Source organism: Limulus polyphemus, unplaced genomic scaffold, assembly GCF_000517525.1.
Source record: "Limulus polyphemus unplaced genomic scaffold, Limulus_polyphemus-2.1.2 Scaffold86, whole genome shotgun sequence".
Classification (NCBI taxonomy): Eukaryota; Metazoa; Arthropoda; class Merostomata; order Xiphosura; family Limulidae; genus Limulus; species Limulus polyphemus.
This window is the reverse complement of record NW_013665696.1, coordinates 684156-708444: the sequence shown is the minus strand read 5'-3', so window position 1 is coordinate 708444 and position 24289 is coordinate 684156. Positions and strand designations below refer to the sequence as shown.

At 36.0% G+C, this 24289-nt stretch overlaps 1 protein-coding gene across 2 annotated transcripts in view; it reads right to left on the bottom strand.

Annotated features, from left to right (window-relative positions):
• LOC106468237 (Krueppel-like factor 5) overlaps positions 1 to 22801 on the bottom strand; it is a 26567-nt gene extending 3766 nt beyond the window's left edge. The window contains exons 1-2 of one of the 2 annotated variants that reach the window (XM_022397192.1): positions 22692 to 22801; positions 7574 to 8982 (exon numbers count right to left, since the gene is read on the bottom strand). In XM_022397192.1, coding sequence (XP_022252900.1) covers positions 7846 to 8982; positions 22692 to 22781 — 1227 coding nt within the window. In that variant the 5' untranslated portion in view covers positions 22782 to 22801 and the 3' untranslated portion in view covers positions 7574 to 7845. Of the gene's footprint in view, positions 1 to 7573; positions 8983 to 9451; positions 9534 to 22691 lie in introns of those variants that run through there. The other variant, XM_022397195.1, reaches the window with a different exon arrangement.
• Between the last annotated feature and the right edge of the window lie 1488 nt (positions 22802 to 24289).

Here is a 24289-nt window from a genome sequence, read left to right as displayed (position 1 = left end):
TTTTCTATACCTACACCTAGGTGGTACCAAACATTCTATTTTCTATACCTACACCTAGGTTGTACCAAACATTCTATTTTCTATACCTACACCTAGGTTGTACCAAACATTCTATTTTCTATACCTACACCTAGGTGGTACCAAACATTCTATTTTCTATACCTACACCTAGGTTGTACCAAACATTCTATTTTCTATACCTATACCTAGGTTGTACCAAACATTCTATTTTCTATACCTACACCTAGGTTGTACCAAACGTTCTATTCATATTACCACCAGCGAGAGTATAGGAGGAACTGAGGGCTTTGTTTCTTTGACCAAACGTCAAAGTGGGAATGAAGAGGCTTGCTTGTTTGACCACTAAGTTTGTCATACAGACTCATTTTATGGTCAACATTAAAACTTGGTCGTCGAAAGTTTCAAGGTCATCGTCAGCACTAGAATTTCAGAGCTTGTAATTAATAGTAAATTAGGTGTAAAGAAACTAAAATACACTGTGGTCCAATTCTAGTTTCCTCCTCCCTCATCCTCTCTCTAAGTTGTTGACAATCAGGGGATTGATAAAGAGGTAAAGCTTTTAAGCATTTTGAATTAATTAATAGAAATGTTGCCTGTAGGAAATGTTGTTTAAGATATATTTAGTGGAATGTCTGTGTAAACTCTGCGACTCTAGATAAATATGACGTTATGAATCTGATCATCTCTCTCTATATATATATATGTATATATCACGTGTCACGAAATATAAACACCGAAAAGCCCATAACACAAAATATGATCAAATATGGATTCTGTGGAATTTTTCATATGTGAGCAAGTAACTTTCTGAAAGTTTTCAATAATAATAGACATTTTTAACGTGAATAGCATTTTATAAGATACGTAGTCTGGATGTTTAGGTCAGTGAACCCTAAAGTTCATGTATGACTGCTATTAATTTTGATCTATTGACTAGAGGGAGGTCATCAAGTAAGCTACCACAAAATCTTTGTCCCGCTCTTTGAACCGAATAATAGAATTGCCTATTACTGTAAATATAGTGCGTGTTCAGTAGCATTACGGCTCGAACCTTGTACCCCTCGATCTGCATCTAGGCACTTTAATATTAGGACACGCTTTCGCTACTTTTCAATAATTTTCGTTTTTTGTTTGGCATGTTTAGGCGTTTTGATAAAACCTTTCATTTAAGTTTAGACCAGTTTTTTTCTTTTTTCTCACATACTTTGTTAGAAATATGAGTACGATTGTTATTCATTTTCTACTCTACATGAGTCCATCAATACGACATATTTTAACCCTAGAATTACAGATGTGGCTCGACCTTATGAGCGTTTTAAAACATATTTTTAATAACCTACTTATACAACATTATTCTGTTTGTCGGGACCATGAAGGCCCGGCATGGCCAGGTGGTTAGGGCGTTCGACTCGCAATCTGAGGGTCGCGGGATCGAATCCCCGTCACACCAAACATGCTCGCCCTTTCAGCCGTGGGGGGGCGTTATAACGTGATGGTCAACAATCCCACTATTCGTTGGTAAAAGAGTAGCCCAAGAGTTAGCGGTGGGTGGTGATGACTAGCTGCCTTCCCTCTAGTTTTACACTACTAAATTAGGAACGGCTAACGCAGATAGCCCTCGTGGAGGTTTGCGCGAAATCCTTAACAAACAAACAATCGGGACCATGATTTTTGTTCATTACAAGGTCCTTAGCACTATAAAATCGATACAAAAGAAATTAGAACGAAAATACTATCAGTATTGCAATAATTTCAACTAATTACTGATAGGATTCTCCATGTAACCTACATAGAAAATGTAAGATTTCAATTTTTTTTTATCGTCAGTTATTTACGCTGAGTTTTATGATAGGCATAAATATAAAATCACTCAGTACGGTGCAATATGAAGACCCCACCGGTAGTGAATGGCATAAAAATGTCGGTAATTTAAGGATTAGAAAGGTTTTGAAGATAATGTTTTTCAACGTTAAGAAGTTTAGCTACTTCTAATTTTTTCGACTCCTTTGTTATTGTTTTTTAGAAGAAACATGTATGAATACTTTAACCAAAATAATGATAACGGAATTTTTCTAATTTACTATCCCTTAATGCGACGTTGCTGTCAAATTTGTTTGCAAGTAAAACCGCGTGGTTCATAATATTTCTACTATGCAAAAACCTTAATCAGAGGTTGTTAATACTGATACTACTGATTGTATAGGTAGCTACCTAATGTTTAATAACGATAAGAAATGCTAAAGAGTAAACAGGATCTGAAATGTGTTTGAACTAACAGTAAAATGACCTGCACACACAGAGGGATACTTAGTGTACAACAGTAAAGTGACCTACACACACAGAGGGATACTTAGTGTACAACAGTAAAGTGACCTACACACAGAGGGATACTTAGAGTAGTAAAGTGACCTGCACAAAAAGAGAAAGTTAATGTACTCTATATGCTAAAGTGGCCTGCACAAAGAGGGCTACTTAGTGTACTACAGGAAAGTGATCTGCACACAGATACTTAGTGTAGTAAAGTGATCTGCATACAAAGAGATACTTAGTGTAGTAAAGTGACCTGCAGACAGAGAGATACTTAATGTACTGCAATAAAGTGACCTGCACACAAAGAGATACTTAGTGTAGTAAAGTGACCTGCACACGGAGAGATACTTAATGTACTACAATAAAGTGACCTTCACAGAGAGAGATACCTAATGTACTACAATAAAGTGACCTGTACACAGACGGATACCTAATATACTATAGTAAAGTAACCTATACACAGAGAAACATACTTAGTGTACTATAGTAAAGTTACCTGTACACAGAGGGATACTTAATGTACTACAATAAAGTGACCTGTACACATAGGGATATTTGATGTACTATAGGAAAATGGCCTACACAGAGGAGAATATTTAGTGCACGATGCTTAGTATTATTGGTATATTTGACTTTCCACAGGCCTGCAAGTGTGTTCAGTAAAAAGACGAAGCAGGAATTTCATGCGTACAAATCAACTTATATCTACAAGCATCAGATCAAAAACGTGTTCCTGAATTTTTCAAATAGCAAATGATGTTTACTGTAACTAAATTATATAAACTCGGACCCGTTTACAATAAAATAAATATTTACGAAGAGAGCTGTGTAGCTTAAGGTTGCGTTGTGCATCCACGATTTCGTTTCTTTTAACGTTTTCTTTATTGGTTCGCCATGTGCAGGTGTACAAAAATTAGACGAAGTAACGAAGAAGAAAACGTATCATGTTTAATGATAAACGACCTCAAAGGAGTTCGATAACGATAATTGGTATTTTCAACCTGAATAGTTAAATAGCCGTCACTAATTTTGATTAGATGGAGAACAGTCAGCACCATAAGGACTTTGTCCGGTTTTAAATCGAATAAGGGGATTTACTGTCACTTCTATAAGGCATCCACAACTGGTTATTCAGCAGCATCACGGTACAAACTGCAGACCTTTATATCCGCAGCCCAACTCGTTAATCAGTAAGCCATACCCGGCTTATCATCAAAATACTAATATTTACTGTTAATCCAGTTAACAGGAAGCTAAATATTCAATACGTTTTAAAGATCAGTCGGAAATCATTCTCAAAACAAAACATCTTGTCGTTGAAATACGAAAGGAATAAACTGTACAAGAGGGGGGCGGTATATTGTGAGGGTACTATTAGTTAACGCTACGTATTCAAACCTTTGTTGCGGGCATAACATACATAGAGGCCCTTCAATCAGTTCCAGGCGAAAAAACTTAAACAGATGAATGGATACAGTCTATAAATCGACTATGGTCCATGTGATGCCACGAGTATTACACGAGAAGTCCCTATACTATTCACGCGAGCAGTTCCTTCTATTCACGCATGAATGTTTAGATAGGACTCGTGATAAATAAAATGAAGTAAAAATATGTTGTTGTTTTTTAATAACAAGTAAGATGCTTTTTCTTAACAATTCAGTTGTTTATGATGATTTATATTTAAGTTACATCAGGAAGAGAAAATATATATATTTGCTAGAGGGTGTCATCCATTTTTCATTTAGATTTCCAATTGGTCAAAACCAGTACAATTACTATAATGATATCCTCTGATAGGATGATTTTTTTCTTACAGTATCAACTATCAGTTTACACAGATCACAAAGTACTGTACGTTACAGTTGAAATGCAAGTATAATTGTAAAGGTATCAATTAGCAGTTTACACAGATCGCAAAGTACTGTACGTTACAGTTGAAATGCAAGTATAATTGTAAAGGTATCAGTTAGCAGTTTACACAGAACGCAAAGTACTGTACGTTACAGTTGAAATGCAAGTATAATTGTAAAGAAAGTCTTACTGCATATGAATGGTGATAGATGAAACAACAATAATAAATAGGTTAAAGCATACAATCGAGCGTGAAATATCAACAAATAAGATATCCCTATTGAAACATGACCTACAGAGAGTGTGTGTGTGTGGTTGTCATAACACCTTTTTTTTTTAAATAGACAAGCTACACAATGGGCTATTTGTGATCTGTCCATCGCGGGTATTGAAATCAAATTCTTAGCTTTATAAGCCCAGACACTTAACGGTGAGCTGCTGTTGGGCAAACTTTGTAAATTGCCCAATGCTAAAAGACATTTAAGCTTATTTTTTGAGACCAATAAACAGAGACGAAAACAGGTAAACAAGCCGTTTTGAAAAGTTCCCAGTATTTTAATTTCAAGTAATTTTATGATTACTCTTATCCTAAAAATCTGATTTCTAAATAACGCAATAAAATTGATAACAATTATAATTAGCTTACTTAATCTAATCCACACCATAGCCGTCGTTTCTCATGAAACTGACGATTTAAATAGCGCCTGGACCACTACTACATCTGTCGTATCCCAGATATAATTGGGCGAAAGGCCTCGTCGGCACTGAATATGGCAGATGTAGTATATTTGACATATTATAGCATTTTTTTCACTCATATGCTTTTATAATTCATAATTTAATTTATTAAGAAATCAGAACAATGCATATAATGATTTCTATCGATTTTGAACCGGTATATATTATTATTTTCTTGTCTAACTTGTGATAAAAAAAACACCAAAAAACAAGTGTCAGGACTCTATAACCTCATTACATTTCAACTTGCCAAATCCTTTAAGTTGTTATATGAGTGAAGATATTGTGAGGGGGATTTTACCAGTAAAAGGGATCGTACTTGATATTAGTAACATCCACATAAAACCTTTAAAGTTGCTATATGAATGATAATATTGTGAGGAAAAAAGATTTGACCAGTTAAATGGAACATACTTGATATTAGTAACATCTACATAAAATCTTTAAGGTTGCTATATAAGTGATGCTATTGTGAGGGGGATTTTACCAGTAAAATGGGTCGTACTTGATATTAGTAACATCTACATAAAATCTTTAAGGTTGCTATATAAGTGATGCTATTCTGAGTGAAATTTTACCAGTAAAATGGATCGTACTTGATATTAGTTTGTTTGTTTGTTTTTGAATTTCGCGCAAAGCTACACGAGGGCTATCTGCACTAGCCGTCCCTAATTTAGCAGTGTAAGACTAGAGGGAAGGCAGCTAGTCACCACCACCCACCGCCAACTCTTGGGCTACTCTTTTACCAACGAATAGTGGGATTGACCGTCACATTATAACGCCCCCACGGTTGAAAGGGCGAGCATGTTTGGTGGGACGGGGATTCGAACCCGCAACCCTCAGTTTGCGAGTCGAGCGCCTTATCCACCTGGCCATACCGGGCCTCTTGTTATTAGTAACACCCACATGAAACGAAAGTACTGCAATCATTCGTCCACAAAAACAACGAAACAATGAATCCTCGCTTACGTTACCACTGTGATGGCGTAATGAGGAAATTAATTACTAAATGCTATATTAGATACATTTATAGTCTGTATAACTTTGAAAAATTGGCAGAATGATGATGTTCATATTTTACAAGTCAATCATTAATGTTTCCAAGAAGCACTAAATAATCCCGACATACTGCGCTATTAAGTGGAAAATAGGCTTAACGCAAATTCATCTAAGTTTTTAGTGGAATTCGATTTTCGTTACCTTATGTCATTGGATAATAGGGTGTACATTATCTTTCAACCGTATATAATGTCAGTTGATTTATAGTTTTAAAGTATCTGTGGTTGATGTTAGTGCTTCCTTCACAGAATTATATAGTTAAAATTACTATTATTACTCTTATAAGTCTGGAATTACAGCTAACTAATATACAGTTACGGTGTTAACGGTAATGTGTAAGTATATAAAAAAAGAATATCTACGAAAGTTGTATGCCCCCCAGTGGCACAGCGGTATGTCTGCGGACTTACAACGCTAGAAACCTGGTTTCAATACCCGTGGTGGCCAGAGTACAGATTTTGTAGCTTTGTGCTTAACTTCAAACAAACGAAAGTTGTATATGTATGGAGTACACAATTAATTCATATTGTCCTTGTTCAATGATACAAACAAATCATGGTCTCATAATCTTAGGTATACACAAGGAGTTTAATTACATTTGCTCAGTATATCTATCATTTATATGTGACTAAGCATTTTAGTCGATGAGGTAGCAATATATGTTTCATTTTCAAATAATTACAGTTAATTTGTATCAAAAATTCAGTTCAAGACTTTAATAACTCGTGGTAAACAATCGTATATTAATACATCTCTGTAAACAAATTATTATTCGCATATATATATATATATCTGATTTAAAACGATTCACAACAGACAAATCAGGCACATGTGTTCTGCGGAGACTTGAATTTGAGCGTCATCGTGGTTAGACTGTATTTTACCGTACAGTCTTTAATATATTTTGTTCAGTCACTGAAATCAGTAAAGTACAGCCTAAAAAAAACAACAACACTTTGAATTCATATTATTTACAATTTATTTAAATTGGTTTATTTTCATATTTGCTGTACTATTTCAGTGGTATTTTAATACAGTGTTGATGTTCCGTTGATAAATCAAAACACTCTTTTATCTAAGGAAATAAAATCAACTGCGATAACTTTAGGTTTTTATGACATAGAGACTAGAGGTACAGGATTTATATCTATCGATTTTAAAGGATTTGTTTTTCTTTTAGACACCGCAAGCCAGGCGGTCAGTTTAAGAAAAATGTATTAGTTCAATCCCCTATTTATATCAACTATAAATTTCTAATGAATACAGTAAAAAAGTATAAAAACATCTTCAATAAGTTTCAAGTTGTTGCTCTTTTCTTTTTTTTTTTGCCTAACATTATTTCAGATTCAGTGCTTATATAAAATCGCTTTTTTCTATGAATACTATATATTATAATAACCGTATCTGAAAACGAAATTCAATCATTTTAGTCCTTTGATCTTAGGCATTTGGCAGAAATCACGAATGCCCCCTCAGTAGAAATAACGCGTCAGTAATTTGTTTTTATAGTTCTGTTACCCTGATAAGATTATCAAATAACCTTAACTTCAAACAGAGAGAGAAATAGAATATTAGTTCGTATTTGATTTACCTTCACTAACCGTCTTGTAGAATACACTTTGATTGAATCAATGGACATTGTTCATATTCCCAATAGTCGAGGCCTAGCAAGAGTTAACGAAATTGGAAGAACCTTCGGGACATCAGGTAGGGGGAGGGGGTATGTGAGTAGGGTCTAATCAACCGTTCATGACTAGAGCACGCCTTTATTGGTACCATGGCGGCTTTCAGAGATCTGTCATCGGGACATACAGTAAACCGACATCCACAACCTGACCTCGTATAAACCGCCTGATCACTAAATCAAACAATTTCGGAATGTCTTTTCATATGGAGCGACAAATGGTCCGACCTGGAAAATGCACGCTCACATAGACGACACTGGAAGGGTCTGTCACCAGTATGTTTTCGGTAGTGTCTGGTCAATTCGTCAGAGCGGGCGAATTTCCAGCTACATCCTTTCCACGTGCACTGGTAGGGTTTCTCACCGGTATGAGTCCGGAGGTGAGCTTTCAGATGCGAACTTTTAGAGTAGGTTTTCGTACAACCAGGATAAGAGCAATTGTGAACAGTTACTTTTTTGGGACCCCTAGATCGGCGAACACGCCGAGGTTTAGGTGGTGCGGGCTGAAGAGAATCTCCAGAACACAATGTATTACCTCCAACAGAGCTTCGGCCAGAGGCCAGAAGCTCGGCCAGATGAGGAGAAGTGGGTGGAGTCACCATTCTAGAATGAGTAGGATATGGGGAGGGATATGTTTGGGGCATGTTTGACGACGAATGTTGTCGAAATAATCCAGTAGGTGCTTTGGCCATAGTTGGGTGATAGCCTCCGTAAGGGTCAGTCTGGTAAGTATATCTGATTGTATGATTGTCTGGAGTGACTGGAGGTGAAACATGATGACTGGGCATCGCACAATTGTAGGCTGTCCAGTGACCACTAAAATATTCCGTAGTTGGATTGTTAGGGCAATGTTGATTTTCATATTTGATCTCAGAATACACAGTATTATACCTCTGACCATAAGGGATAGGGTTGTATATACGAAGCGATTCCGTATTATTAGTAGCATCAGGTAGCGGCCCATTCATAACCATTTCACATTTAACGTTAGGGTTTGAAATAGCTGATTCCTCGTTATAAGCTTGCTTGATTCCTTCTAAAGTTATCCCCAGATCCATTTCCAAGCGATTTTCTTCCGGTCGACGGCCGTCTACCATCTGAGGCGGTGCTGCGTACTGGAGAGTGGCTACCGGGGACAGTAATTGTTGTTGTGTCGGAAACTGTTGGCGCGGTACCGAAGTGAGTTCTACCGGAGTAATGGCGGTGACAGCGGAAGGAGGGAGCGGTCGGCTTTCTGTCTGGATGGACTGCATTCCGTTCGGGGTACAAGGACCGGCCATATCTCCTAATAACACGCTCTCTATGTCTTGCCACATCTGCAAGTAAAAAATAAAAAAAAAATAGTCACACGTTTCTTAAAAGAAAAAATATTAGAATATTATCATTATGTATACTTTAGGTGTAGCATTTTAATTTATCTGAAAAACAAGTTTATGACTAGCTACTTCACCCAGAAAGGTAAGTTTTAAGGGCTATAGATTAAATGCCTTCACATGTGTCTTATCTCAAACGTACAAGTTAAGTATTTTGCCTACAAATAAGTTGATGTAACAAGTCAGTCAGCCTTTCCAAAATATCTGTTAAAATTAAAATGTAAATCTCAATTTTCTACATATCGCGACACAACAAAGTAATTTCTTATTGAACTAAATGACCTCAAAACATATACAAGTTTCATATAAGCTTTGGTTGTGTTGTAGACAGTGACGAAACCAGATGTCGTGATATTTCCCTTAACAAATTATTTCCATCCTGATTTAACGTTGCAAGTACGTATATACGTACCTAAGACACGTCCGACATTGATTAAAACTAATCATATGATTAATTAGAGTCGCAAAAGAAACATTATTCTGCCCAAGGAGTTAGTACACAAATTAATACGCTCGCACTACATATCGATGCCTCACCTAAACCTAACTACTCCTTGATCTCCAGTTACATACCTAGACTTTGTTCAAGGTATGAAATAAGAGGGCGTGGCCTAACCCTAGCACCCAGCAGACTACTGGAATGGATGAAGCTTATGTATAGAATGTGTAATATATTGTATACTGGAAAAGATCGTTGATAGATGACACATACGTTACGCTGCTATCTATGAGCCGAGGTTTAATTGCAGGTTTATTTGTACTGATCATACGGACGTATATGTTATTCGTTGCAATATATTCGTCATCAGCATGAACCGAATGGGAAAAACACAAAAGCATTCGTAATGAAGAAAAATACGTTGGCACCCACAGGATATGCGGAGTTGATATATCTCTTCTTGTATACACGTATTTTCTCGCGCGGTTGGGCAGAACTGGCAAAACTTCAGTGACGAGAAAAGAGTCAACCCCTGGTGACCTTCTTTCTGTGGGGTGTTGAGTGGAATCTGTCATCTTTCATGTACTCTCATTCTTTTGTATGAATGCTTTTCTGTTTCATATGTTTATCTGAAAATTGTTTTTCAAAGAAGTTTTTACCCGTTAACATCTGTAAAGTAGTACGGAAATCAGTAATACTCAGAGTTGCTTCATAGAAAAGAGAAACATGTTTTAAGTTTTTATAAAGCAACTCTGAGTATTACTGATTTCCGTACAACTTTACAGATAATGACTTAGAGAAATGTGCTTTAAGTTTCTATGAAGCAGCTCTGAGTATTACTGATTTCCGTACTACTTTACAGATAATGACTTAGAGAAACGTGTTTTCAGTTTCTATGAAGCAACTCTGAGTATTACTGATTTCCGAACTACTTTACAGATAATGACTTAGAGAAACGTGTTTTAAGCCTATTTGGGTACAAGAACAGTTGATGGTAGTGTAACTAACAGTTTTTAACACAAAATAAAAAGCCAATAAATTGGTTAATGAAAAGTAAGTTATAAGAACTTTGCAAAAAAATGACTTGTAATGTAAAACATATTAGTAAGCACATCAGTGTATCACTTCAAGAATTAGTTGCAATTTATTGTAATCATTTGCAATGTATTTAACTAAATCACAAAAGACAGAGTAGTTGGCTCGAGGAAATGGTTATTTGAGTAGAAACTGTTTAGTTGAACCGGCAGAGAAACATGTTTTAAGTTTCTATGAAACAACTCTGGGCGTTACTGATTTCTGTACTACTTTACAGATAATGACGGTACATTCTAATCTGTAATTAGAATTGCCGAGAGGGTTCGTCAACAGTGACAGCATTCATATGACGAAACAATGCATTCTAATCTATATAATTAATATCGCAAGAACATTACATCAAATTAGCTATACACAGTACCGAGTTGATATTTATTTTTAATATAAGAAGGAAGCTTGTTCTGAATAGAAATCAATATTAATAATCTAATATAACTTAACTCGCGTTTCATACGGTTCAAATCTTTTCCTAGTCTTTCAAAAACGTTTAGTCATTAAGCCACGCTCTGATCAAGGTGGACTTTCGAAATCGATCGGGTTGTAGGGTTTTTATCATTTTGTATCAAGACTTCTTGAACCTTCTTTTTTTTTTTCTTGACATGATGAACATATTAATATATATATATATATATATGCCTGTAGCTCAAGTCTATGTTTTTCTAGTGAGTTACTTCTGATTTTCCCCTATCTTTTAACTTCAAAAACAGCTTCTAAATTTGATATTCCGTTCACAAATTTGTTACTTTTTTCCAGTTTTATATAGTAGTTTGTTAATTGTCGAGCTAATATCTAAAATTCATAAAGTCATTCTTGGTTGTGACCTTGACATTTAAAACTCGAAAGGTCATTTTAAGGTCTTTAAAGCTACTGGCGTAAATCTACTGAACTAATTGGACAATATATATATATATAGGGATTGTTTTAAGTAATGTATTGATAGTACCAAACATTCAATGCCCTATCGTTGACTTTGATTTACACACAGTAACTGTACAATACACACAAAACAACAAATTATCATTAATCAAGAAATGAAAGACTAAAGTTCAATTGTTCAAAAAGTGATCGACAGAAGACAGGAGGGGGGAGAAGGGATCCAGTGGGGATATAGAACTGAATGCATCAGGATTGCTTAAAACTTCATTAATCATAAATGTATCAACGAAATTTCAATTAATTACATTTTGACTGATTACAAGTGCAGGATGCGAAACTGCTGCTGCATTAATAAGTTTCATCATTATTAACTCAGTAATTAATGAATTACTCCGATCAACGCTGTACCAACGCTGAAGCTTGAAACGTGAGTATAAAGCAACATAACTTATATGTAAATAAAACAATATGGAGTTCGGTTTTCTTCTGTAAACTGATAGACTTGAGTCTCTCTACAGTACTGTTCAATATTGCCCGGCATGGCCAGGTGGTTAGGGCGCTTAACTCGTGGGTTCGAATCCCTAGCCCTTTCATCCGTGGGGGCGTTTTAATGTGACAGTCAATCCCACTATTTGTTAGTACAAGAGTAACCCATGAGTTGGCGGTGGGTGGTGATGACTAGCTGCCTTCCCTCTTGTTTTTAACTGCTAAATTAGCAAAGGCTAGCGCAGATAGCCCTCGTGTAGCTTTGCGCGAAAGTTCATAACCAAACTGTTGCCCACCAACACCGAAACTCTGGCAAAAGTAAACTGTAACACGACCTCATCTTGCCAAGTTTCTGATACAGCGAACTCAAACCCTCTATTTTCAAACATCAAGAATTTACTACTAATTATTGTAATGAAAAATACGGCTTATAATAACTATCTTTTCAACTAACTAAAGAAACCTTACTAGTTTGTCCCACTAGTCAAAATCTCGTAGAATGCTTGAAAGTTTGAGAACTTTTTCGTTTTTCATTCTCCGGCATCCAAGTAACAGTAAGTGATCCTAACAGAACGCATAAAACTGCAAAGTAGCGTCTCAAGACATATCCCATAATGCCTCAATTGAACAATATTTTTTTTAGCTGTGGATTCATCAAGGGAATAAAAAGCCAAACTTAATGAACTCAGTGTTAATTACCTGCATGATATAAAGGTATATATAGTTTTATGCTTTCCTTACCGATGTGAATGTGACTAAATTCTAAAGCAAGCCAATTACTGCATTTAAAATAATACACAAAACCTTTTGCATATAGTTTTGTCTTTATTTTAACCTTGTAAATACTCTAACTTTCAGTAAAGATGTGCAAATTATTCTCATCTTTAGTAAACATCATGTTCTCATCTTTTGTAAACTTTTGTAAACGCTGAATTCTTGTACAGATATGTACTGCGACATTTGTCACGGTCCTAGAAAATGAAAGTAAAGACGTGAATACTTGTACACTTGTAGTGAAGACTAGAGTACTTGTACACTTGTAGTGAAGATGAGAGTACTTGTACACTAGTAGTGAAGACGAGAGTACTTGTACAATAGTAGTGAAGACTAGAGTACTTGCACACTAGCAGTGAAGATGAGAGTACTTGTACACTTATAGTAAAGACTAGAGTACTTGCACACAAGTAGTGAAGACGAGAGTACTTGTACACGTGTAGTGAAGATGAGAGTACTTGTACACGTGTAGTGAACATGAGAGTACTTGTACGCTTATAGTAAAGACTAGAGTACTTGCACACAAGTAGTGAAGACGAGAGTACTTGTACACGTGTAGTGAAGATGAGAGTACTTGTACACTTATAGTAAAGATTAGAGTACTTGTACACTAGTAGTGAAGACGAGAGTACTTGTACACGTGTAGTAAAGACTAGAGTACTTGTATACTAGTAGTGAAGACGAGACTACTTGTACACTTGAAGTAAAGACGAGAATACTTGTACACTTTTAGTGAAGACTAGAGTACTTGTACACTTGTAGTGAAGACTAGAGTACTTGTACACTAGTAGTGAAGACTAGAGTACTTGTACACTTTTAGTGAAGACGAGAGTACTTGTACACGTGTAGTGAAGACGAGGGTATTTGTACACTAGAGTGAAGACGAGAATACTTGTACACTTGTAGTGAAGACTAGAGTACTTGTACACTTGAAGTGAAGACGAGCGTACTTGTACCCTAGTAGTGAAGACGAGCGTACTTGTACCCTAGTAGTGAAGACGAGAGTATTTGTACGCTTGTATCAAAGACGAGAGTGTATGTACTCTGGACGTAGAGATTAGGCAATGACTTTAGTACAACCAATGTGAAATTATCTGTGAAGTCTTTGTAGCCTGATATCTTTAAATGTGGATACTTTGGAAAAGCTGCAATATACAAAGCTTAAATTATCCCTAGAATTTCAGTGTAACACTATAATATATAAAAAAAAGTTTAGTCTTGTTCTGTTTGGTGTATAAAAAAACACACATTAGTATTGGACTATGATTTTGACGATTGTCGCATACTTTTGTGGATTGATGAAAGACGGTTCAACCAGTTTAAAGTGATGAGTGACTAAAAGTCTGAAAGTAAACAAGTGCACAATTCAACCATAATTTTGATATGCTACCTGCAAAGGCTATGGTAAGAGTGTTATGACATGGTATGTATTATATGTATTGGCCTTAGATCTATCCATGAGGTGTCAATGAATATCAAGTTAAGTTAAATAATCCCAGAGACCATGGGATCCTCCGTGGCTCAGCGAAAAGACCGAGGGCTTATAACACTAAAAATCGGCTTTCGATACCCGCGGTTGGTACAGCACAGATATCCCATTGTGTAGCTTTGTGCTTAACAACAAACAAACAGTTTTGTCAGTAGTCATTTTTTCTTCTGCATATACATTAATCAGTAGTAGAAACTTAGAAATCCTTAAGCATTCACTACCCACCTACGTATACCCTTTGTCTGCAATAAACAGATACACTCTGATCGTCAGTACACAGTTGCATATATTACTGTATTTCCTACACACGTGCAAATACTCTTATCTTTTGCATAGCTGCATATACAAATACACTTATCTTTAATACACACCTGAACATACTCTCATCTTCAGTCCACACGTATACCTACCTACTCATGTGTTTTTTACACAGCTGCGCGTATACTCACTCGTTTTAATGACCTTCTCATGTAGTATCCTGTCTTCAATACATACCTATAGATAATTTCACTTCAGTATACACCTACTAAACCCTCGTCTTCAATACACACCTGCAGGTACTCCCACCTTCAGTTCATATTAATTTACAATCACTACACTTCAGCAAATACTCTCGTCTTCAGTATCCACCTGTGTACTTAGCGCGTGAGTTTTCCATTGTCTTATATTCTTCTTTTCATTAGAGATTCATAATCAATTACATTTTCATCAGACATATATTTCTTATTTTTCTCGTTTCTCTACTGCTTTTCATGACACTGCACGAGTCAGTTGTCGGTAGAACTTCACGCACACGCTCGTTTTATCCTTTTACAGTATGATCAGACAAGAATATCGTTGTACGGAATGAATATAGCACTATATGACGAGTACTAAACTCACATCCAACCAAACTCCCTACTTCAGGAGAAGCAAGTAACAACGAAACAGTTGTATAAATGCGCCATTTCCAGTCTCTTACACATTATTGAAAGTATTACAACTTTTGTAGGTGATCCTTTGTGCTAACTACTTAACCTGGATATTATACACCTGTTAGTCCTAAAAAAATATTGTCAAATGAACAAAACACATTTAGGAATCTCCACTTTATTACCAGAAACCGGTTTCACTTTATGAATGGGGAGGGGGAGAAGTAGTTGAGGAGAGGCCCAGTTGTTCTCAATTGTTTCTTGGTGAAAACGACCATTCAAGGTCGCATGATCATGATCAGAATTTAGAAGCAGCTTTCATAATACCTTAATCATGAAGCTCCCAAAGAAAACACGCCCTCTGGGAGGAAATAGTTCTGTATATATATATGCATACACAAATATGTTAGTCGTAGTGTTACTTGCTTTATCATTCATATATTAAGATTTACGTTTTATATTTTCAAACAAACACGACCCGTACTACAGACAATTCTATATATCTAATTGCTTGCCTGGATTCGCATTGTGCACCTTATAAAAAGCAGCAGGTGGTGGAAAGTAAACTGTAATATACGTCTCTGAGGGTTTCGGGCCATTGGTTTCTTACATTTTGATATTTACACATTACGCATCACATCATGTAACTGAATCAAATAAAGTTACTGTAGAATTATTCTTTTTAAGACTAGTTTCTTCTAAGTGGCCCAGACATCATTGTGTAGTCAGTTCTGAAGTTGCATATGTAACTGTTCTGGCTGTTAATGATTGTTATCACTTATAAAGACTACGTATTATTTAGTAGTTATTCTATATATATATGGCAAGCTTTTGTTTTGTTCTAAACTTTATTTGGTAAATGCTAATGAAGGGATTTAAATGTTTTTCATCCAAGTTTTAGTCGAATCCTTAAAAGTATCCAAATGAAAGTAACTTTTTTCACCAATAACGTCATAACATTAAACATTAATACGAAGCATATCAATATGTATAAAAATAAGTGCGGAACTGTAATTAACATTAATGTATGAATGAATAAATATTTATAATAACTCATAAACAGAAATGTATAGATATAGGTGTTTGTGCGAAAATATATGTATGCACCATGTGTTTTAGGTTACATGTTTCATTTTACGGATAAAATACGTGAAAACTTGGCATTTATGCGTCCGGATAAAAGTAAAGTTTACATTAATCCTATAACTTGTTGAAATGCGCACTAGAAACCACTTAAATGACAATGTAATGACACTATTTGAAACCAAAAAATATTCGGTAGACAAAAGTTTTTGTTTTGTAAACACCATCGTGCTCTACGAAGTACGCGAAAATTCTTTATAATTGGCTTGTTGTGATTAAACCTTTAAACATTATATATATATTTACACATGAACCCTATTTGAGAAAAGTATTTGACCGCTTATAACTAGCGAACCGCTGGACCGATTGTTATCAAACATGATTTGTAACCGTGAGGCCGTCCGGAGAGTACTACAGAAGTGTCAGAGTTTGGATTTGATGCCCCTCTGTAACCGAACCCCCGGAGGAACCCATGTCTTCCCCCTGCGTTGAACGGGTACGTCAGCTATTATATATATATATATTGATTATAATGATATTTGTGAAAATGATTGAGCTAGTATGTGGCTCATATTAACTATTCGTACGTGATTTAGGTGCTACAGATATTTCTAGGGGCATCGATTGTTCTAAAGCTTCGAGAAAGCCTATGGAATATTCTTGGTTATAGATTTAAAATGATAAATGCTATCTTAAGTCAGAATAACATTTCAGCTTAATTTACTTTTTTAACGTCAGATGACGTAATGAGCACAAATCTTATTTATCTTATACCATGTTTGATGAATTTATTTCATTCTTTCTCATTATATCCATGTTGTTAAGTTCACCGGAATAAAACAACAACAAAAACCTCCTCTGTGTTTTGGTTACCTAACACGTAGATAACGCTCAAGGTTTTTTCTTTGTCGGCGAAGGATATGAAGTCATGTGCTGGACAGAATGACGTCAGACTTTCGTTACGTTTTCATTCTTAATTTTTGGATCAGCACGGAGTTCTATTCACAACTCATGGAAATCGAGGTTTGACTGCCAAATCTGCACATAAGAGCGAGAGGCCTTGGAATTTCAAGTAGCTCATACTTAAACTAAATGACTTCGCACGTATGAGTTATCTAATGAACCTATTTTTCTTATATTTGCCGTAACTGTCAGGTATCCGCTACTTTACTAGTTTGACTAAAATACACGAATAGTTAACTCAAAATGTTTGAAGAGGACTGTTATGATCCGAAAACTGTATGTTTTAAATATTGTTTTTATTGGCACAGGGGAAAGGAAGTCGTTTGTAATTTGAAATGAATGAAAAGAAGATTTCAAGTGAACACACTTTGTCTAGGTGAAAGAGGTTGAACTAATCATCTAGAAAAAAAATTCACCCTTTCAGAAAAAATTCAAACCACAATCGCAAAACGTGAAATTTCAATGTAACAAAATGCCTGCATATATAGTAGAATCAGATCAAATGCCTGCATATATAGTAGAATCAGATCAAATTATCAATCGACGATCATATTATTTTGTTTTGTAAGTTTTGAACTAAAACAAGGTTCAATAATAGTAATACATCAATGCTGTGTATTTATTAAGGTAAGGGTATGTAAACAATAAAATATAAGTGGTTCTTAACAAGGTTGGACCAGGCGTGGCTCAGTGAATATTGTGCTCGGACTGCGAATCCCAAGACTCGTGGTTCTTCGGATTGGTTGCTCTAGAAATACGCTCTGCACTTTGAAGCAGTGGGTGCACTGGAATGATGACGGCAAAGTCCTATTATTTATTTAGATTGGAGTAGTCGAAGAATTGACGGTGGGTGCTGTTGACTACACTTCATTCCCTCTAGTCCAGGGATCCCAAAATTTCTCAGCACAAATCCCCCCAAAACATTCCGCATCCTGACTGAGGCCCTCGCCCATTGAACCTGTATATGCTGGGTACATCCCCTTGACACTTTTCTGCAGCCCCCGGGGGGTTCCGCGAACGCCACTTTGGGAATCTCTGCTCTAGTATATCAATTGAAAATTATGGACGCCTATTTAAATATAACCCTTTTGTGTGGCTTTTCACAAAAATAGAAATCTGAAACTTATTAATTTCATGTATTTTAATCTGAATATCTTTTTAAATACAAAATTATGTCAAAAATCAGGCAGGTTAATTTTGGAAAGCGTAATATTTGTGTAATTCTAAACGTTTATATTATTCGTGTTGTGTTAGAAACATTGATCATTTTATGATAAAATAAGTAAGTATATGAAAGGGAAGAAAATTATATCTATTTTTACGAATAGTTTTAAGTTCGAAAAATTCCTGTTGCAATTCAATGCGCATCATTCTGTATTGTGCTGAACACATTTTTTATTTATTTTTGTATTTATGGCAAAGATACTAAGGTCTCTCATTTTGAACCACTGGAGGTAGCCTACCATCCACGCTAAGGGATTGACTGTTCCCATTCCAACGCACCCACGGCTTAAGTGTGGAGGATATTTGGTGGTATCGTACGGATTCCAAACTGACTGGACAGCTTCGAAATCCAGAGCTTTGCCACAGGGCCAACCTTATAGTTCTTAATAAACAATTATATTTAATTCGGTTTTAAACCAGAAACATCAAATATCAATATTTTAAAACTTTATATCAATAACAAAATATACGTTAGACAGTTAACTTTTAAAACGTCGAGGTTTCATACATCGTACGCTCTATTCGAGAAGTGCGTATAATTATATTGCTGTATCTGTGGTCTGTTTTTGACGTGATTAATCTAGATAGGGGTGCTAGGAATATGGACGTAAGGGTTATACAATATAACAAGAACAAGTACAACATACAGTGCTTCTTTGGAACTAACCGCTCGTTTGAACGCCGTTCTTAAACCTTGCCCTCTATGTTATATATTGATTAGTTATAAAATGTACATGTTTATTCAATTTCGAGCAAAGTCACATTGGGTTATCTGCTGTGTCTACCACGTGGAATCGAACCGCGAATTTTAGCATTGTAAGTGCGTAAACTTACCGCTGTCTCACCGGGAGACAAAATTGTCGTGTGAAATGTATTTTCAAAACTTCTCTTCATATTTGTTTTCTTACCGTTCTTTATATATAACCATATCTTAACATCATAATCATAAAATCCAAGTGTCGGTTAGTCACGCTTGATTTCTCCGAATTTCGTGATTACACGAGTCCAATTCCACTTTTCCTCCTATAAAACTTCCTTTTTGCATTACCCGTTCCAATTTTAGTTGAATTCAATCGCTAACATAGGCGTAAATAGCTCCTAAATTTCAGCACGTTTCCTGCTATATAAAAGCCTGTCAAGGAGGTAGTTTTTACACCAATGATTTATTTATCACCGGGTGAAATTAATTTGCCATTTGTTATGAAGAGAAGGTTTTGAACGATGGTCGAGTATTTACAAGAAATGTGGTTTTAAGAGAACTATTGAAATAATACAATTGATGTGATAACAAAATAACTGTGATCAATAAACGCTGGGACAAGGATCGATGCTGGGAAGAGACACTCTTTAGGTAAAGTAGATATTGTTCATGATAGGCTTTGGTTTCCCGAAGCTAGAAGGTTCTTTATTTTTCTTATGTCTATTTATCGGCGGCGAATTTGCAAATGAGTATTGGAGGATTCCAATTTGATAGACTTTGGTTTCCCGCCATTTTTGACGGGTTTTTGTACTGGTCGTTTTACATCTCTTCACAATAGAATGCTATAATTGTTAGACCTATAACCGTTCACAATATCTTGTTTAATATGAACAACCCCAGTTTTCGTGTGCGTGTGCTTTTATCGTCACACTTCACCAATTATTCTCTGTAGTATTGATGTTTTTTATGAAACATGTCTCATCTCAGGTTTCGTTATTTCAAAGTTATATTACCTTGATGTTACGCGATAGGTATTTCGGATGACACGGCTTGAAACTATTCTGTGAAACTATTCAAAACTAGAGGCGTCTCTTTGTAGGAAGATAATTTTACTCAGCCTAGGGAGGTGTTTGTTAAAAAACTGACAAACTGCTATTTATATATAACTTACGTGTTGTAAAATAATAACAGATGGGTAAATGTTTATATCCAGAATTTTTTTTTTTTTTTGGCTCCTCAGTGGCTCAGCGCTTAAACGCTAAAAATCGGGTTTCGATACCCGTGGTTGGAAGAGCACAGAGAACCCATTATGTTGCCCTGCCCTTAACAACAAACCACCCAACATCTAGGTAAATGTAAATATATATGACTGCTTTATATACATACACACACATGTATATTGTTATATATATGTATATACAGTTATATAAGTTTTACTCAAACACTTTGTAGTTTAGGCCTACAGCGAATCGAAATCTATTAATTTGAGAGGAAGCTATTGTTAAAAAATTTAGATTAAAAAGGCCCGAGCGTATAAGACTTTGGATCCGATGGTCTCAGGTCTGAGTCGCATTTTAAGCTAGAGTGCGTATAAGAGCGACAGTCAATCCCGATATCCACTTAGGAATATCTGCTTCGGGCGGTGGGTGCTATCTACTGGTTGATTTCCCTCTGGTTCGCAGTTTAAAATTATAACCAAATATGCCGGAACAATAGGTGTCTCTGACCTGGTCGCTCAGCCATTGCGTGCATAATGTGTCGTTCGGATGAACAAACTAAGGAATAACAACGTACGAGTACATTATTTTGTGCAATTTAGTAGAAGTGACGAAATGTCAGAGATTAAAAGGAAATGCACTCCTCAGGAAACTTCTTCTCCGATATATTAGTTTTTTTTCTGCCAGCTATAGAATGAATAAGCCCCCCCCCCCAGTGACACAGCGGTATGTCTTCAGACTTAGAACGCTAAAAACTGGGGTTCGATACCCGTGGTGGGCAGAGCACAGATAGCCTATTGTATAGCTTTGTGCTTAATTACAAACAAACCTAGAATGAATATTTTTCCTATTTTGTCATACTTCATATATATATATCTACGTACGTGTGGTACGTACGCGGGCGTACACCACATTAAGATATGCATGAGGAGTATATATTAACGTAAAACTGCGACTTCAAGATAGCTTATCATCAATAAACAGTCCGAACTGTAAAATAAAAAAATTAAAACAGGTTATTTGTGATTGCAGGCATCAATTAAAGGGGTTGGAGCCCTTTCACTGCGTTGGCGAAAATGGGCGTAATGTTGCCTCCAGTGAAATTTCCTCAGCACTTAAATCCAAGCTGTTGCGTAGTGGAAGTCTTCCTGTCAGCTTTATTTAGCTACGTGAACATCAGTAAAATTGAAATATCTCTCAGGAATACCTTAAAAGTAAGCGATTACTCGAGCATTAATCAGCTAATGAAAAATTATTGTAGATTACTTGTATAACGATTATCGTAACAATATTCCTGCAATCGATAGTTAGTTCAAGAACAGTTCTGTAGCACGTAAAAATGACGCATTCCCACCTGTTTAGTATATGTTTACGAAATACGCTAAATACAAGCTAAAGAAAATGTTTACGTTGAACTTACCTAACTCATTAGAACAATTTTAACATTGTACTTGCTTAAACTCATAGACACTGAATTTGATATATTGCATGAACTAAAAAACCTACATCGTTCGAACTTTGTCAAACTATAGAACCTTAACACGTGTAAAGCTTTCAGTAAACCGCGTAACCTTTATTGAGTAGCTCATGAAATGCAGCCTAATGGAATTTAACTGTACAGTCTATACTAATTTGTAGGGAGGTGTTACCTGACGTTCATCACATACTTCTATCTTCGCACATTAAGGTTAAACCTTAGCGGGGAAATTTAACACTGTTAATTTAGGCTTTCATTTCTTGAACAGTTCGACAAGCATATACAGGTAAATTTTAAACGTTTTGTTATTGTTTATTTCGTAAAAGTTTTATAGCCAGAAACAAAAAAAGTTTTTAGAAAATAATACTGACACATATTTTTGAAGGGTAAGAATCTTTTAACTCTAGAAGTAATCTACTTATATCTCAACTAAACATGAAAAAATTGCACACACAGAGGTGTAACTATGTATATCAGCTGCAACGTAATCTCGAAATAAAGTATCAAAGAATTTTTTTTTTTTGGTTATACCTAACAAAACTAGAGAACCCTTTGCTAACGGTCGGTTTCATCTGAAGGATTTATTTCACATGGCGAGAAACTGAGAAGTAAAAAAATAATAAAGTGGGAAGCCTTTTCAAGGCTGTTTCTTTCAAAGCGTTCATTTTAATTGTTTTGAATTTTACTTCGCGAAAGTCCAGGAGGTGGCGCTGTAATCGCACATGAGTTTGTTTTCAATTAGAAAAAAGATATATTACACAAAATTATCACATTTACTAAAATAGTCAATCTCCACTATAGTAAGCAGTAAGTTACGATAAAACTTTGACAGCTTTACTTACTACTACATCATGTAACATTTCGTTGAAACAAATTGTAAGTCAATGTCAGTTATAGAGAGTTAGATGTCTTACTCACATCGTGGAAGTCCGCCATCTCGGAAGCCATGAAAGAAGAACACCTGGAGTATAGTGAAACCGAGGCTAAGACCGCTGTGCCACTAGACATAGGTTGGACAGTCTGTTCAACTAACCTGTATAAAGTGATCGCTTCTTTCGTGAGTGGCGCGTGCAATCTCACCTGTCCAAGACGGAACGACTCGACCGTCTGCTGAGATCACCTGTTTTCATTGGCTCCTACCTGTCGCTCCTAAATAGGACGTCGGCTGTGATGTGTGTTGCTGCCAATGAAGAGAGGTTCTGTCACGCGCCAATCATTGCCGATTTCTAACAGACGGCAACGTGCCAGATGACTGAGGAGGCAGGCACTCAGGCTAGTAAGTTTTCTGAATGAACCACTACTGAATCAACTTCAGGGTGTACGCGGCGCACGCGCCACCTTCAGGCTTTTAGCCCTCGAGGCTGTTACGGGAGTGCAGATGCTCACAATAGATGTTACGCAGGCAGAGAAGATGCTTGAAACGAAACCTTTGCATGATGTCTTCCTGATGTTAGCATCTGATTGGTTACTGGAATTTGCGGTTGATCCTCCCTCATAGATTAGGTTACTTTATGATTTTAATGCTCTAAATGGAGACGACACCTAACTCCCACAAGAATGGTGGATTATGAAGGTTAACTACTAAACAAATCTGAAATCTGAACCTTCCCGACTTGAGGTTTCTTCCTAGGGTATCACAAATGATGTGTTGATCACAATAGGTCAGTTTAGTGTCAATACCAACAATCGTAGTATGGTCATCTATGCTTTTTTTTATATCTCATAACTGAAATAGCATCAGAGACTGAACTTTCAGTTGCAGTAATGCCATTTTTTTATCATTTATTCTTAATTCGTAACTTGGATTATTCCTATTACATATACGCAAGTACGAATGCCTGAAGATTTTTGTACGTAAGCTGGGATTATGCAGTAAATATATTGAACTATGTAAACTAAAAATTCTTCATGAACGGCATTTGAGGGTCGCGGGTTCAAATGTTCGTCCCACCTAACATGCTCGCCCTTTCAGCCGTGGGGGCGTTATAATGTGACGGACAATCACACTATTCGTTGATAAAAGAGTAGGCCAAGAGTTGGCGGTGGGTGGTGATGACTAGCTGCCTTCCCTCTAGTGTTTCACTGCTAAATGAGGGACGACTAGCGCAGATAGCTCTCGTGTAGCTTTGCGCGAAATTCAAAACAAACCAAACCAAGCTGAACGGCATTACTCTGTCCATAATTATTTTTATTTATTTATTTATCTGTTGGAAGCATTAACTCTGTTTTCAGTAAAAGTGTAAAAGCTCGTAAAGGAAAATTAAATGTTTTTGAAAACGTTTATAAAAAAAACACTGTCATTCAGTTAAATTCATATAGCATTTATTTTAAACATAGAAGTAAATTATATCATCAATATAAAACAAAACAAATCAAAGCATGTTTACAGGCATCAATGAAATTTGTTAATAATAGCAAATATTTTATTATTATAAGGATCTTAGTGTATTTTCTGTGTTTGTCGCTTGGTATTCAGTAACGTAACGTTCCATCTTATTACATCTTATTTTTCGTGT